Source organism: Salvelinus fontinalis, chromosome 9 (genome assembly GCF_029448725.1).
Source record: "Salvelinus fontinalis isolate EN_2023a chromosome 9, ASM2944872v1, whole genome shotgun sequence".
Taxonomy (NCBI): Eukaryota; Metazoa; Chordata; class Actinopteri; order Salmoniformes; family Salmonidae; genus Salvelinus; species Salvelinus fontinalis.
Genome location: NC_074673.1, coordinates 40,983,498 through 40,999,768, shown reverse-complemented (window position 1 = coordinate 40,999,768; position 16,271 = coordinate 40,983,498). Strand labels below are relative to the sequence as shown.

Genomic DNA, 16,271 nt, shown 5'->3' with positions numbered 1-16,271 from the left:
ATATATATAACACAGGGAAATCATGTTTTTGACTGCACTGGGCCAAGCCGTTACCCAAAGTCTGGTTAGTTGATACTAATGTGTAGGCAGGTACCTGGCGTGAGGTCGACGTCAGAAGTGTGATGACGCGAAAGCGTAAGACTTTGCTGTTAAGATCAGAGACTCGTCTCCTGAGTATGCACCTTCGTTCAAGGTGTACATACCTATGTTTCCTAATTACAAACCAAGTAATCTTACTTATAGGTCATCAAGCTCTCTTGAGAACCTTGATGATCTGCGAAATGGAGTCAGTCAGCAGTGGTGAGCGCTCTTAAGTTGAACCAGTCCAGGATGTATTGGGCCTACCTGTGGTGGCAGGTGTGGTAGAGTCTTCCAACGTTTGCCCTGAGAATCATACCAGAGATGATTTTGGACGGGTAGGAGTGCAATTTTTGGAAATAGTGGATTCCTGCTTTTTGGCTGACCCATACATTGAGTCAAGCTGGGTAAAGGACAAACTGGTTACATTTGTGAAAGTTTCGAGAAGTGGAATTGTTTAGATTTGTGTATCTGCCTCCTAGAGGAAGTGGGCACTTGGAGTCACGCGGCTCGGGACTCAACCTGTGGTGGGCTTTGCTCTCTGGAGCCACTAAAAAGAGTGATCAGTGGGATAGCGTTGAGTGTAGAGGTGGATCAAATTAAAAGGTATATTCTTAGTGTTTGTGACACCCGCTGTTTGGTAAGACGTAGACTCGGTAGCAATGGTGAGACTGAGAATACCCTGTCTGTTATGTTTAGCTTTGCTATTCTGTGAGGGCCTATGTTCTGAACCCGCTTCGGTGCTTTAGCTGCCGAGGATTCGAACATGTTGCAGCAGTGTGTAGAAGGGAGATCCCACGATGTGAGAAATGTGCAGGAAGGTATAGTCAGAGGGAGTGTGCAGTTGGGATAGAGAAAGCACTGTAGTCAACTGTGGAGGTGCCCATGCAGCTGGGGATCCGAAGTGCCCTGTGAGAGAGAGACAGGTTGAGATTGCCATAGTTCAAGTGGGGCAGAAAGTTTCCTATGAGGCAGTGAAGAGAGTAGAAGATAGCCCAAGGATGAGTGAGTCGACTGGGATGCCCCCATGAGTAGGCCTGAAGAGAGAGAGCCAGCGAGGATGAGTTTTAGTAAGGTTGGATTTGTTGCATTTATAGCCATAGTGATCAACTGCACTGCACTGATTGGGTGGAAATCACAGAAAATATATGTGGTAGTTTCAGCAGCAGATAAATATTTGGGTGTGAAATATTTTTAGTTTAGAAGATCTACAGGATGTTTTGAGAGAAGGGGTTCCATCCTCCCAGGCCGACAGCCTGTTGTAGGCTCGTTTAGGGCCAAAGTTGTGGGATGGGGTGGTCGGATAGTGTATAGCTGCAGGGTTAGATGTTGGTGCAATTAAAGTTTTCCCATTCCCCTTTTCCCTTTTTTTTTGGTCACAAAATGTGCAATCCGTACTCTGACCTGCGAATGGCAGCAATACAACACAGCATCTGGTCTACCAGAAAACCAAAACGAAGAAGAAGTATCGACGTCACTACTGTAAACTTCTGATCCGGAAGAATACTTTGTCCATTATGAAATCACAGGCAACAGATAAGTGCATTTAGTATATAGTAGTTTATTATAAAAAATATTTCACGGGCCGACATTCTGATCTGTGAATATGACCTTCGCCTTGAGACCAACGCGACGCTTGTACGCTCACCTGTCAACGTCTAATTTCGTGCAGTGTCGCACTATCAAGAAAGAACACACTTTAAAAGTGAGCATTCAGTTAACTTGGTAATGTGTCCGTTTGTTCTGATATTTTGATCATACCGGTAGTTAATGTTTAAAAGCTTAATGAGCTGCATGATATAATCTTGTTCTGGTAGATAGATAACCGAAATGCACGACTGCATTTATTCTGTAGGCGAGTAGAGCCTTAGCCCTTGATCATGACTCCGTTCCATTGCATTACACATGAGAGTCATTGGACGAAGGTGTCTTCTAGGGGGAGTTTTGTTAAGATCCCGACGCTCGGTCTGAACATTAACATGCATCTCTTGCGCTACTGTTTTGGAAACACAACAACATTTTCTTTCATATCAGCGAGAAATATTCGCTTTTTTGTTAAACTAAAGGTTAAATTGATACACACCTTGTTAAGATGTGTGGCCATTTCTCTATGTTACAGCACTTGTTTGCTGAAGACAAGAGGCTATCTAGCATGTTCCGAACACCTGTATGTACTGCTGCGTTCAAAACAACTGGGAACTCAGTGCAAATCACGAAGTCAGTGTTCGTCAGGTTGGAACTCTAGAGAGGCCCAGGTTCCTGAGTTGGAATTCAGAGTTGGGTAACCCTTCAAATCGATTTTTCCCAGTCGGTGGTAGTTTATCCCGTGTTCCCAGTTGTTTTGAATTTCATCCGACTTCCGAGCTCCCAGTTGTTTGAACGTGGCAAAAGGGTAACTCGGGATGTGAAGCTGAAGTGTAGTTTAGTCAGGAGACACCCATAGCTGAATGGATCTGTACAAACGGCTACATTATGTGTATATGTTTTATTTGAAATATTCTTTCTCACTGATGAAAGATACGATGTTTTTCGAAAGCTATATAGCAAGTGATGATTATTTACATTTATAAACGTTACAATACAGCGTCGGGATTGTAGTTCACGTGTGGCATTTGTGGGCGAAGCTAATGGCTGAGTGAAGGGAGAAGGCATAATGCGACCTAGTTTTCCAGCGCAAGTATAGCCTAGCCATCTAGGCTACCAAGTAAGCAAAATTACGTTGAAAATATGTATTTTTCAGACCTGGACATCACATGCATTTCAGGTGCTGGACGTCAAAATATATATTTTACGAAAATTAAAAGACGTCTTATACAGACGTCACAGAGACGTTTTTTTCCAGATGTTGAAAGACGTCTTCTCCGGACATTGAAATCAGTGCATTATAGGTGTTGAATGAAAGGTAAAAATAGGTATTTTACTGACGTTGAAAATACAGATTTTTCAGGCATTGAATCTATGGCCAAAATTCAACTGCTATACATTATTAATTAAGTAAGCATTTTATCGCAATAATATTTGCGATATATCTTCCTAGGAAAGAGGAGCAGGCGGCAGACCACTTCGACTACAATAGCATTCTAGAGTAACGGTTACAGATGTTTTATTTTTTGCTATGACTGAAATGTTGTTGTTTATCTATCTTAGTTGAATGCACTGACTAAGTCACTCTGGATAAGAGTGTCTGTTGATTGACCTAGACCTAAATGTAAAAACAAATTAGTTGAATGCACCAAGTCACTCTGGATAAGAGTGTCTGCTGACTGACCTAAATGTAATAACAAATGTAATGCAAAGCATGATGGGTATTAGTCTAATTAGGTTCGCCCCCAAACAATTACACGTTTGGTCGGTGCGAGCCAGATCTAAATCGGAACGAATCATACAGTACAGCACAGTTTAGTATAGTAGAACACAGAGTACAGTACAGATCCCGGTTTCGAGCTTATGAGTGTTTTAACAATGCATCTTTCCTACAACTGGCGAAGATGTAACATGCGTTTCCCAAAACACCACACGGTCGCTAAGTGTTTTGTTGAAGCATGTGTCTATACTGATGGAGTCGAAAGAAACGTAGAGCTGCTCTCGGATCACCCTTTTCCATTAAAATCTTACCTTAACATTATAATTATTTCACAATACTGATGACGAATCAGCTCCTAGAGAGATAAACACTCATGGCTGCAAATATTGAGGTGGCTTATTCTAATTCTTATCCAATAAAAATGCACTAAATCACAGATTTGGACATTGAGCTCATGTTAGGCTGGAGCCAAATAAAACTAAATTGATTGAACATGAAATGTATTTCATGTTTATTGAAATATAGTATATAGGCCTATGTAGCCTATACTGTACATTAGGTAGGCTATTTATCTAATGCATTCATCTCAGTTTTAATTTGAAGCATCTTTTCATCCTTAGCTTGTTTGCAACAATTTCAAAGACATTGACATTGTATTTGTAGTCAACTTCGTTGTGAAGTTATCCGCATCACAGAGACAGATAAACCTCTTCTGTGTATGAAGTGACACGGAAGGGCAAAAGGCATCTAACGACACACTTAACTGTTCTAAGAGTGGTCTGAGGCAGGAGTTAGAATATAAGCGTTTATAGTGCTCAGATATCTATCGATGAACTTAGCCTTAAGATGCTTTTGGGAAACCGGGCCCAGGTCAGTAGAGTTTTATTCGGTAGAATACGACACAGTAGAGATACATTTAGTAGAGTACAGTTTAGTAGGGTACAATAGGTTTCCGAAACTCTGTCCTGGTGCCCCAATTGGGTGCATGTTTTGGTTTTTACCCTAGCACTACACAGCTGTCATAGCTTGAGGATGAGTTGGTTATTTGTATCAGCTGTGTATTTATTTAACCTGGCAAGTCAGTTAAGAACAAATTCTTATTTACAATGATTTTTACTTTGTCAACTCTGGGATTAGAGGGCAGGGCCGAGTTTGGGGGGGGGGGGGGGGGGGGGGGGGGGGGGGGGCAGGGCCGAGTTTGGGAAACCCTGCACAAGAGTATACTTTGCTTTACTTTAAAAAAAAGTTGACTGAGGACACATTCTCATTTACAGCAATGACCTGGGGAATAGTTACAGGAGAGTGTAGGGGGATTAATGAGTCAATTGGAAGCTAGGGTTGATTAGGAGGCCATGAGGGCCAGATTGGGAATTTAGCCAGGACATCAGGGTTAACACCCTTACAATAAGTGCCATGCAATCTATAATAATCATAGAGAGTAAGTACACCTGTTTTAACGTCCCATCTGAAAGACGGCACCCTACAAAGGGCAATGAGCCCAATCATTGGGTTATTTTTTTTTACCAGAGGAAAGAGTGCCTCCTACTGGCCCTCCAACACCACTTCTAGCAGCATCTGGTCTCCCATCCATGGACAGACCAGGACCGACCCTGCTTAGCTTCAGAGGCAAGCTAGCAGTGCTCTACTATATTGTACTGTACTATACTCTACTTTTCTTTACTGTACTTTGCCGTCCAAACTTGTGAAACATAGATGTCTATGATTGACCCCAAAAAGACGTTGCATGACGTCAAATGCTTAGTGGGTACTTTCTTAAGGTGCTGAAAACAAGGGGCTCTCCTTGCCAATCCTTATCTTTTGTCGTTTTTTTGGAGTTGTAATTTTCGGGACTTGTGAACAGTAATGCTTTATTACTTGTTACAAGCATGTATACATGTCTTTTTAAGGCTTATAATGATTTTTTTTTTTTTCACCTTTCTGCCTTTCTTGTCTGTAGAAGTATACAGTGTATTAATTCAGTCACAAGTCCAATAAGCCTATGTGGTTCTTGTATAGTTCCCTTGTTCAGGTATGGCTATACTGTTATTATTGTGTGTGTCCCTGTGTTAGAATGGTGGGTGGGAGCGGGTGATCCCTGCATTCCGCTCTGTGTGTGGTGAAGATGGAGTGTCCTTGGGTGAAGCAGTCAGGGAGCAACATGGCAGAGACGAGTCTGTACACAGGTGAGCTCAGCCGTCTGGCACAGAGCAGGTGTGTCCTGTCTCCAACATGCATGCACACATACACACACACTCGATTTGTGTATGTGTTTCAGGGTTGGGGTCAAATTCGAATTGAAGCCAGTCAATTCAGGAAGTGAACTTAAATTACAATTCAATAATTGAAAAAAGTGCATTTATTTTCAATGTCTTCTCAATAAACTGAACAGTAGAAGCTATTTAAAAATTAAAAAAATCGAAATCTGAATATTAAATTCCTGAATTGACTGCCTTCCATTTGAATTGAGCCAACCCTGATGTGTTTCTTGTGATGGATAGCTTCAGGGATTCGGGGTGTGCCTTTGTGGTTCTAGGAGTATCCAATAAGTCTAAGTGATTGTTCTGTCCCAGATGTCGCCCCCCAGACGTAGTGGTGTGGCCGCGGAGTGTGGAGGAGGTCAGTGCCCTCGCCAAGATCTGCCACCACCACCACCTTCCCATCATCCCCTTTGGCACAGGCACAGGCCTCGAGGGAGGAGTAGGTGCACTTAAGGTGAGAGCGAATCAGTCTGTGTCAAGAAAAAAGATAAATACCAGCCTGGAAAGTTTGATTGATCTCTCTGTGAATTTATAGAGGAATTTATATATAATTTGATTAAGATAATTGATTGTACACAAATTAGCCATTTTAATTGATAGGATTCAGATAATCTTCAATAAATATAGTACCCAACATCCAATTTGGAACTTAATTCTTCCTAACAATGAGTAATACATAAGGAATCCAATAAATTATAAAAAGCCACCCATGGAGCCTACACACCCCATGCCAATCCAACCCCAACAACCAGTATACAATATCGTTTATCAGTGTTTGAAAAGTAGTATGAAGTATTGCTTCTTCTGCGTCCTTTGTAATGTATTCCCTGTGAATCTGGTGATGTTTTTTCCCACTGTTCAGATAAATTAGTCATTGAAGTCACTGAATCCAAGATGGCGTAGCAGTCAGATGTCCTGTGTCCTCGTCTTGTCCCGTGTATATATATTTTATATATTTTTCTTCGCATATCTTTTTATATATATATTCTTTTCTTCTTAAAAACTCAACTTCAAAACACTCTCCTGCAACCCACCTCACCAAATGTGGTGCGGATCTGTTTTTTTTTCTTCCTCAAAAGTATTATTCACCTCGTATCCGAAATCTACAACAGAAGCTAACCAGAAGTTAGCCAGCTCACAAGCTAACGTTAGTAGTTCAGCTAACCACAGCTAGCGCTCATCAGCTATCCTTTAGCTCGGAAAACTATTGCCAGTTTTGTACAACGCGACTCAGACCAGAGCATACCAGACCTATTTTCTCTCGTTATCCCCGGATTTTTACCTCAAGCTCTGGACATTTACACCTGGATCTTGCAGCTAACTAGCTGCTATCCGAGTGACTATCGGCTAACATCAATTCCGGAGCAAACACCAATTATCCCGGAGCTAGCCAGCTGAAGAGTTCCATCAGCCACTCCTGGGCTACAATCACCTATCCGGACCCGTTTTACTGCCGATGCGGAGCCCCACCGGGCCTTCACGACTGGGATACCGACGTTATCTGCCCGAGGGAGTATTTCAACTGGCCCCTCCATCGCGACGTAACCTGAACGTCCATATACTAACTGCGGCCCGCTAATCGTTAGCTGTCTTGAGCATATCGGCTGCTATCTGAACAGGTCTATCGAACAATCTTCTTAGGCCACTATAACTATTTTGACAATTGGATTGGTCCCCTCTACCACACGGAACCCCACTAATCTACCGACGGAATTGCACGGCGTGGCTAAAAACAGACCTCCATCTTCTGCTAGCTTGCTACCCATGACTAGCTGTCTGAATCACGAAGCTAGCACCAGTTAGCAAACACAATTCTACAAATCACAACCTCTCTTTCGCCACCGCCATCCGGCTTGGATTCTCTGTCGACACGACCACGTCTGGTCTGCAGACAAATACCCCATCCGCTGTGCCCTCCACCGGCCTCCGTCTGAGCAGACCCCCTCCGTCTGAGCAGACCACCCCCCCGGGCTACTAACTTTAAACGCCGCGGGCTAGCTTACTCCATCTACGGCTGCCCCCTGGACACTATGATCACTTGGCTACATAGCTGATGCCTGCTTGATTGTCCATTAATTCACGGTACTCCATTCTGTTTATTTGTGTTTTATCTGTCGGCTCTGTGCCTTAACTCAGGATCTGTGTGTAGTTAATCCGACCCTCTCTGCCCAGTCGTCGCCATTTTTACCTTCTGTTGCTGTGTTAGCTGACTAGCTACTGTTATCTCACCTGCTGTTTTAGCTAGCTCTCCCAATCATGACCTGCAATCACTTTATGCCTTATTGTATGTCTCTCTCAAATATCAATATGCCTTGCATACTGTTGTTCAGGCTAGTTATCATTGTTTTGGTTTGCAATGGACCCCGTAGTTCCACTCTCCGTACCTCTGATACCTCCTTTGTCCCACCCCCCACACATGCGGTGACCTCACCCATTGAGACCAGCATGTCCAGAGATACAACCTCTCTTATCATCACCCAGTGCCTGGGCTTGCCTCCACTGTACCCGTGCCCCACCATACCCTGGTCTGCACATTATGCCCAGAATCTATTCTACCACGCCCATAAATCTGCTCCTTTTATTCCTTGTCCCCAACGCTCTAGGCGACCAGTTTTGATAGCCTTTAGCCGCACCCTCATCCTACTACTCCTCTGTTCCTCGGGTGATGTGGAGGTAAACCCAGGCCCTGCATGTCCCCAGTCACCCTCATTTGTTGACTTCTGTGATCGAAAAAGCCTTGGCCTCATGCATGTCAACATCAGAAGCCTCCTCCCTAAGTTTGCCTTACTCACCGCTTTAGCACACTCTGCCAACCCTGATGTCCTTGCCGTGTCTGAATCCTGGCTTAGGAAGGCCACCAAAAACTCTGAGATTTCCATACCCAACTATAACACTTTCCGTCAAGATAGAACTGCCAAAGGGGGAGGAGTTGCAATCTACTGCAGAGATAGCCTGCAAAGTTCTGTCATACTTTCCAAGTCTATGCCCAAACAGTTCGAACTTCTAATTTTAAAAATTAATCTCTCCAGAAATAAGTCTCTCACTGTTGCCGCCTGCTACCGACCCCCCTCAGCTCCCAGCTGTGCCCTGGACACCATCTGTGAATTGATCGCTCCCCATCTAGCTTCAGAGTTTGTTCTGTTAGGTGACCTAAACTGGGATATCCTTAACACCCCGGCAGTCCTACAATCTAAGCTTGATGCCCTCAATCTCACACAAATCATCAAGGAACCCACCAGGTACAACCCTAAATCCGTAAACATGGGCACCCTAATAGACATTATCCTGACCAACTTGCCCTCCAAATACACCTCTGCTGTCTTCAATCAAGATCTCAGCGATCACTGCCTCATTGCCTGTATCCGCCACGGGTCCACGGTCAAACGACCACCCCTCATCACTGTCAAACGCTCCCTGAAACACTTCTGCGAGCAGGCCTTTCTAATCGACCTGGCCCGGGTACCCTGGAAGGATATTGACCTCATCCCGTCAGTTGAGGATGCCTGGTCATTCTTTAAAAGTTACTTCCTCACCATATTAGACAAGCATGCTCCGTTCAAAAAATGCAGAACCAAGAACAGATATAGCCCTTGGTTCACTCCAGACCTGACTGCCCTCGACCAGCACAAAAACATCCTGTGGCGAACTGCAATAGTATCGAAGAGCCCCCGTGATATGCAACTGTTCAGGGAAGTCAGGAACCAATACACGCAGTCAGTCAGGAAAGCAAAGGCCAGCTTTTTCAAGCAGAAATTTGCATCCTGTAGCTCTAACTCCAAAAAGTTCTGGGATACTGTAAAGTCCATGGAAAACAAGAACACCTCCTCCCAGCTGCCCACTGCACTGAGGCTAGATAACACGGTCACCACTGATAAGTCCGTGATAATCAAAAACTTCAACAAACATTTCTCAATGGCTGGCCATGCCTTCCACCTGGCGACTCCAACCTTGGCCAACAGCCCCGCCCCCCCCCCCCGCTGCTACTCGCCCAAGCCTCCCCAGCTTCTCCTTTACCCATATCCAGATAGCAGATGTTCTGAAAGAGCTGGAAAACCTGGACCCATACAAATCAGCTGGGCTTGACAATCTGGACCCCCTATTTCTGAAACTGTCCGCCGCCATTGTCGCACCCCCTATTACCAGCCTGTTCAACCTCTCCTTCGTATCATCTGAGATCCCCAAGGATTGGAAAGCTGCTGCTGTCATCCCCCTCTTCAAAGGGGGAGACACCCTGGACCCAAACTGTTACAGACCTATATCCATCCTGCCCTGCCTAGCTAAGGTCTTCGAAAGCCAAGTCAACAAACAGATCACTGACCATCTCGAATCCCACCGTAGCTTCTCCGCTGTGCAATCCGGTTTCCGAGCCGGTCACGGGTGCACCTCAGCCACGCTCAAGGTACTAAACGATATCATAACCGCCATCGATAAAAGACATTACTGTGCAGCCGTCTTCATCGACCTGGCCAAGGCTTTCGACTCTGTCAATCACCATATTCTTATCGGCAGACTCAATAGCCTCGGTTTTTCTAATGACTGCCTTGCCTGGTTCACCAACTACTTTGCAGACAGAGTTCAGTGTGTCAAATCGGAGGGCATGTTGTCCGGTCCTCTGGCAGTCTCTATGGGGGTACCACAGGGTTCAATTCTCGGGCCGACTCTTTTCTCTGTATACATCAATGATGTTGCTCTTGCTGCGGGCGATTCCCTGATCCACCTCTACGCAGACCACACCATTCTGTATACTTCCGGCCCTTCCCTGGACACTGTGCTATCTAACCTCCAAACGAGCTTCAATGCCATACAACACTCCTTCCGTGGCCTCCAACTGCTCTTAAATGCTAGTAAAACCAAATGCATGCTTTTCAACCGTTCGCTGCCTGCACCCGCACGCCCGACTAGCATCACCACCCTGGACGGTTCCGACCTAGAATATGTGGACATCTATAAGTACCTAGGTGTCTGGCTAGACTGCAAACTCTCCTTCCAGACTCATATCAAACATCTCCAATCCAAAATCAAATCTAGAGTCGGCTTTCTATTCCGGAACAAAGCCTCCTTCACTCACGCCGCCAAACTTACCCTAGTAAAACTGACTATCCTACCGATCCTCGACTTCGGCGATGTCATCTACAAAATAGCTTCCAATACTCTACTCAGCAAACTGGATGCAGTTTATCACAGTGCCATCCGTTTTGTTACTAAAGCACCTTATACGACCCACCACTGCGACCTGTATGCCCTAGTCGGCTGGCCCTCGCTACATGTTCGTCGTCAGACCCACTGGCTCCAGGTCATCTACAAGGCTATGGTAGGTAAAGTGCCGCCTTATCTCAGCTCACTGGTCACGATGGCTACACCCACCCGTAGCACGCGCTCCAGCAGGTGTATCTCACTGATCATCCCTAAAGCCAAAACCTCATTTGGACGCCTTTCCTTCCAGTTCTCTGCTGCCTGCGACTGGAACGAATTGCAAAAATCTCTGAAGTTGGAGACTTTTATTTCCCTCAACAACTTTAAAAATCTGCTATCCGAGCAGCTAACCGATCGCTGCAGCTGTACATAGTCCATCTGTAAACTACCCACCCAATTTATCTACCTCACCCCCATACTGCTTTTATTTATTTACTTTTCTGCTCTTTTGCACACCAGTATCTCTTCTTGCACATGATCATCTGATGATTTATCACTCCAGTGTTAATCTGCTAAATTGTAATTATTCGATTTATTGCCTACCTCATGCCTTTTGCACACATTGTATATAGATTCTCTTTTTCCTACCATGTTATTGACTTGTTTATTGTTTACTCTATGTGTAACTCTGTGTTGTTGTCTGTTCACACTGCTATGCTTTATCTTGGCCAGGTCGCAGTTGCAAATGAGAACTTGTTCTCAACTAGCCTATCTGGTTAAATAAAGGTGTGAAAAAAAAAAAAAAAAAAACTTGCATTATTTACCATAAATAAGTGTGAAAGTACCACGTTTTGTCCAATAGATGCCACTGTTCCTGCTACTGCCACCACGCCCTTTAATCCATGTTGCTGGTCTCTTGTGTTTATCAAATGGATCACAACATTCTCTTTGCAACTTTGGGTAGAAAACCAATAGCTTTTGCTCATGATGAAAATAGATTTTATGGTCATCCTCACAATTCGAGCCTGTCCTCCATGAAAGCAATTCTGTTTTTCATTCTTCTAGGCTTAATTTCTGTCCATGAAACAGACCCTCTGTGTGTGGTGTATTCCCTTCAAAAAGGTCTGGATTAGTTAGACCATTCCTGGTGAACAAACAAACCATTAGGGTACAGCACTTCAATGGTAAAAGTCCCAAATACACAGTGTATATATAGTGTTTTGCAATAGTAATTGTATTGGGTTGGGTTTAATGGTAAATGTCACTAATCACACTACATAAGAGATGTTTTCTAAGAATTTGATTGAAAAACATATGACTGCCATGCAATGGATTATATTTGAATTATTTCATAAGGGTTGTCATAACATTTTATTCACTAGCCCATTTCTCCATCAAAGTTTTGGGCTTGAAAGAAAGGTCTTCATATGAGAATTGCACCGTACGGATAGTTCTCAGACAGCTGCCATTTGTTGGACTATTCAAGGAGAGCTGGGTTGAAGCATTAGGTTGCTAAGAGAAGGACAAATTGAATTGCTTTCATGGAGGACTGGCTTGACCACACAATCAATTTTCATCAAGAGCAAAAGCTATTGGTTTTTCTACCCAATTTCCAAAGAAAACGTTGTGATTCATTTAATAAACACAAGAGACCAGCAAAATGGATAAAACGGTGTGGTGGCAGTATCAGGAACAGCGGTATCTATTGGACAAAACGTGGTACTTTCACACACATTTATGGTAAATAATGCGACTTCAATGGCTAATTTCTCTGAACAGGGTTAAAAACCATCACCAGATTCACAGGGATATACATTACAAATGGTGAATAAGCAGTACTCTAAGCCACAGCTCCGTACTACTTGTCAAACATAGAGAACTCAATCAATAAAATGTATTTATAAAGCCCTTCTTACGTCAGCTGATGTCACAAAGTGCTGTACAGAAACCCAGCCTAAAACCCCAAACAGCAAGCAATACAGGTATAGAAGTACGGTGGCTAGGAAAAACTCCCTAGAAATGCCAGAACCTAGGAGGAACCAGGCTGTGAGGACACTGATTGATGGGTGGGATTGGCCTGCGTGGCTTTTCACCATTTTATTAGATTCCTTGTGTCTCACTCAATGGTAGGAAAAGTTCAGACCAAATTGGATGTTGGGTACTGTAATTTGTTGAATATTATGTGAATCCAATTTGGGTGCAATCAATCAGCTTTATTTCTCAATAACAATCTGAGATGGTGGGTGTCATGGCTTTTTGAAATGACATGGAATGACCCTAGAGAGAAAGATTACTGGAGTGAGAGAGAAAGTTGTTTTTGTGTAAAAGCCGTAATAATTGAAGTTTTTTGTTTCTCGCACAATGTTAGTCGGAATGTGTGTGACAGAGTAAGACAGGATGCAGTGTCATCTCCTAAAGGTGTCTAAATGAAGGGTGCTGTGTAAGAGGTCTTGAAAAAGGGCTCAATGTGTTGTCAGTACCAAACAGCGCAGACGTCTGTGCAGTGCATCCCTGACCTCTGATAACATGGGTCCTTGTATTCACAACGTTTCATTGAGGGTCTATAGGAAGTATTCCAATTGTGTGTGTGTGTGTGTGTGTGTGTGTGTAAGGGCGGGGTGTGTTTTAGTCTGAGGAACATGGACAGGGTGTTGGACCTCCATCAGGAGGACTTTGATGTGAGCGTGGAGCCAGGTGTGACACGCAAAGGCCTCAACTCCTACCTGAGAGACACGGGCCTGTGGTTTCCTGTCGGTGAGTCACGTGACCTGCAATGATGTCACTGCTCCAACGGGTAGGCCCCATAGGCCTGTCACTATACACGCGCCTGAGTTTAGTTAATCATTGTGAAATTAAGGGGCACGTTTTTCTATCATGAAATAGGGGTCCATGGGTGGAAAATGTTGGGAACCCCTGATAAGTAATCATACAAACTACTTTCATGTACAATGGTATTGCATGATCGTCATTCTAGCTGGCATTTTGTGCCTGAAGTTGTGAAGAATATTTGTGAAGTGTTGGGTATGAAATCACTGAGGTGTTCTACTGTCTGTCGGCACACACAGACCCTGGTGCAGACGCGTCTCTGTGTGGCATGGCTGCCACCAGTGCATCAGGCACCAATGCGGTGCGCTACGGCACCATGCGGGAGAACGTACTCAACCTAGAGGTGGTGCTGGCAGATGGATCCATCATCCACACAGCAGGCAGGGGGCGCCGGCCCCGGTAACAGTCCCAGACATAAATATATTCATGGTTATATACATCATTGGTTACACTGCCAGGCCTGAAACAGAAAGTGACAGTTAAAACATATTTTAGTGTTTAGCTATTAACAACCTATGTGGCGTTCTCTCTCTTTCTGTAATTTCCCCAGTAATGAGGACATGTATGACCTTTGACCTTCTCTCATCTCCGTTAGGAAGACATCAGCGGGGTACAACCTGACCAACCTGTTTGTGGGTTCAGAGGGCACTCTGGGGGTGATCACGAAGACCACCCTGCGTCTCTATGGGGTGCCAGAAGCCATGGTGTCTGCTGTGTGCACCTTCCCCTCTGTCCAGGCAGCAGTGGACAGCACTGTGCAGGTCCTCCAGACTGGAGTGCCCATCGCACGCATCGGTTAGTAGACGAGGTGGCCGTTTACTAGTTTTAACACAGAACTTACCTCTGCGTTCATTGTTTTCTTACTGAAAGGTGCCTGTCCATCTTAAACTGACACTGAGCAAGAGACTGCTATGCATTCTTACTCAGAGTAACCAAGGGCTTTAGACACTAATTGGAGGACCTGATGCTATTTGAAACACTGACCAAGTGTTTTTTACCACCATCTTCTCAGTGGAGCTGGAGCCTTGTTCTAATCCAACCACGTCTGTCCTTTCCAGAGTTCCTTGATGATGTGATGATTGACGCCTGTAACAGCTTCAACTCGCTGTCCTACCCCGTGGCCCCCACTCTCTTCCTGGAGTTCCACGGCACTGAGAAGAGTCTGGAGGAGCAGGTTACCGTCACAGGTGTGTGTTTTGTTGCTGTACGGTGTTATACTGAATGTGTGATGTAATTGTACGTTAAGTTAACGTTACTTGCGATAGTTTGCTGTAAATTTGACTTGTGAGATTTCTTCTTATTTGTTGATTGGAAACTGTCCAGAGGAGATCACGCAGGCTAACGGTGGGTCAGACTTTAGCTGGGCACGGGATGCAGAGACCCGCGGGCGCCTGTGGAAGGCACGACACGATGCCTGGTACGCTGCCCTGGCACTCAGACCGGGCTGCAAGGTAAGTAAGGCTCTGACTCATAATTATTGCTAAATAATGTAATCACTTTGGCATTATTGTTTGTAATGTTGTAACAGAAATGTGCTGACTCCATTTTGGTCCTGCAGGCCTACTCCACAGATGTGTGCGTCCCTCTCTCTCGTCTCCCTCAGATCATTGTGGAAACCAAGGAGGACCTGATGCTAAACGGACTCACAGGTAACGGCTAGCTAACAATCAACACAGACTCCCTCGTGGGACATCACTCAGGGTACAGTGTTTGTGTATGTTACTGTACATGTTTGTGTGTGACCAGTAGTGTATTGAGGATTCTTTCTCTTCTGAGGTCCGATCGCGGGTCATGTTGGAGATGGAAACTTCCATTGTATAATGGTCATGGACCCCAATGACCAGGATGAGGTCATTAGAGTTCATGAGTTCACTGAGCGACTGGCCAGGTACTGTATGTCTCTTTCCTCCATCCGTACTCCTTTTATCGCCATTAAAACGGCCCCTTGTTCCTGACCATTGAACTCATTCTCTCTTATCCCTGTATTTATAGTTCTGTTTCTCTCATGCTGTAGGAGAGCACTGGCCCTGGACGGGACATGTACGGGGGAGCACGGGGTAGGCCTGGGGAAACGAGCGTTGCTCCGAGAGGAGATGGGACCCCTGGCCATCGAGGTCATGCAGGGCCTCAAAGCCACCCTAGACCCCAAGAACCTCATGAATCCTGGGAAGGTTCTGTAGCTGAAGGTACTGTAGCTATGACCTTATCAGAGCACTGAATCAATGAATGAAGTGTAATACAATACCTTTGTCTGCCACAGGGTGTCAGGAGTTTGGTATTTTATAGCGTAACTGACTGAGTACCAAGGGCAAATTGTGTTCTTTTTGCCTGTCCCCTGTTTTTCCTGTTAAGTTCCTCAGAATGAACTGCTGCTAATTTAGATGTTATTACAATGGAACAGTAGCTTGAAATTATTTATTTGCAACAAACCTAATGCAACGTTTTGTGTTTTTGTTTCTGCTAAATTGTGTGCACATACTGTATTCAAACTGTAAATTGGCCACTTCTGATTGACAATGAAGTATTTTTTAATAAAAATCCCTCATATTGCCATGGTGAAGTTGCTCTTATGTCTAAAGATTTCTTCTACAATCTGATTTGTTCCTCTTAAGTCAATCTTAGCTGATGCCTTGAAATTGGGTGAACAAAGTAACTAAATGCATTTACACACC

The 16,271-nt window shown here is 44.5% G+C and overlaps 1 protein-coding gene across 1 annotated transcript; it reads left to right on the top strand.

Annotated features, from left to right (window-relative positions):
• The first annotated feature begins 1,544 nt into the window (after positions 1-1,544).
• ldhd (lactate dehydrogenase D) lies at positions 1,545-16,159 on the top strand. Its single transcript, XM_055934430.1, has 11 exons — positions 1,545-1,783; positions 5,453-5,565; positions 5,953-6,094; positions 13,386-13,527; positions 13,839-13,998; positions 14,195-14,394; positions 14,658-14,786; positions 14,923-15,050; positions 15,158-15,248; positions 15,376-15,487; positions 15,614-16,159. The coding sequence occupies exons 1-11, from the start codon at positions 1,685-1,687 to the stop codon at positions 15,777-15,779; spliced, it is 1,482 nt and encodes a 493-aa protein (XP_055790405.1). The 5' UTR covers positions 1,545-1,684; the 3' UTR covers positions 15,780-16,159.
• The last annotated feature ends 112 nt before the right edge of the window (positions 16,160-16,271 follow it).

Excerpts from the sequence above, each read along its gene's own strand:
- ldhd (XM_055934430.1), top strand. The coding sequence starts at position 1,685 with ATGACCTTCGCCTTGAGACCAACGCGACGCTTGTACGCTCACCTGTCA. Across the intron at positions 14,395-14,657 it reads AGTGCCCATCGCACGCATCG|AGTTCCTTGATGATGTGATG; the intron begins GTTAGTAGACGA and ends TGTCCTTTCCAG. Across the intron at positions 15,488-15,613 it reads TTCACTGAGCGACTGGCCAG|GAGAGCACTGGCCCTGGACG; the intron begins GTACTGTATGTC and ends CTCATGCTGTAG.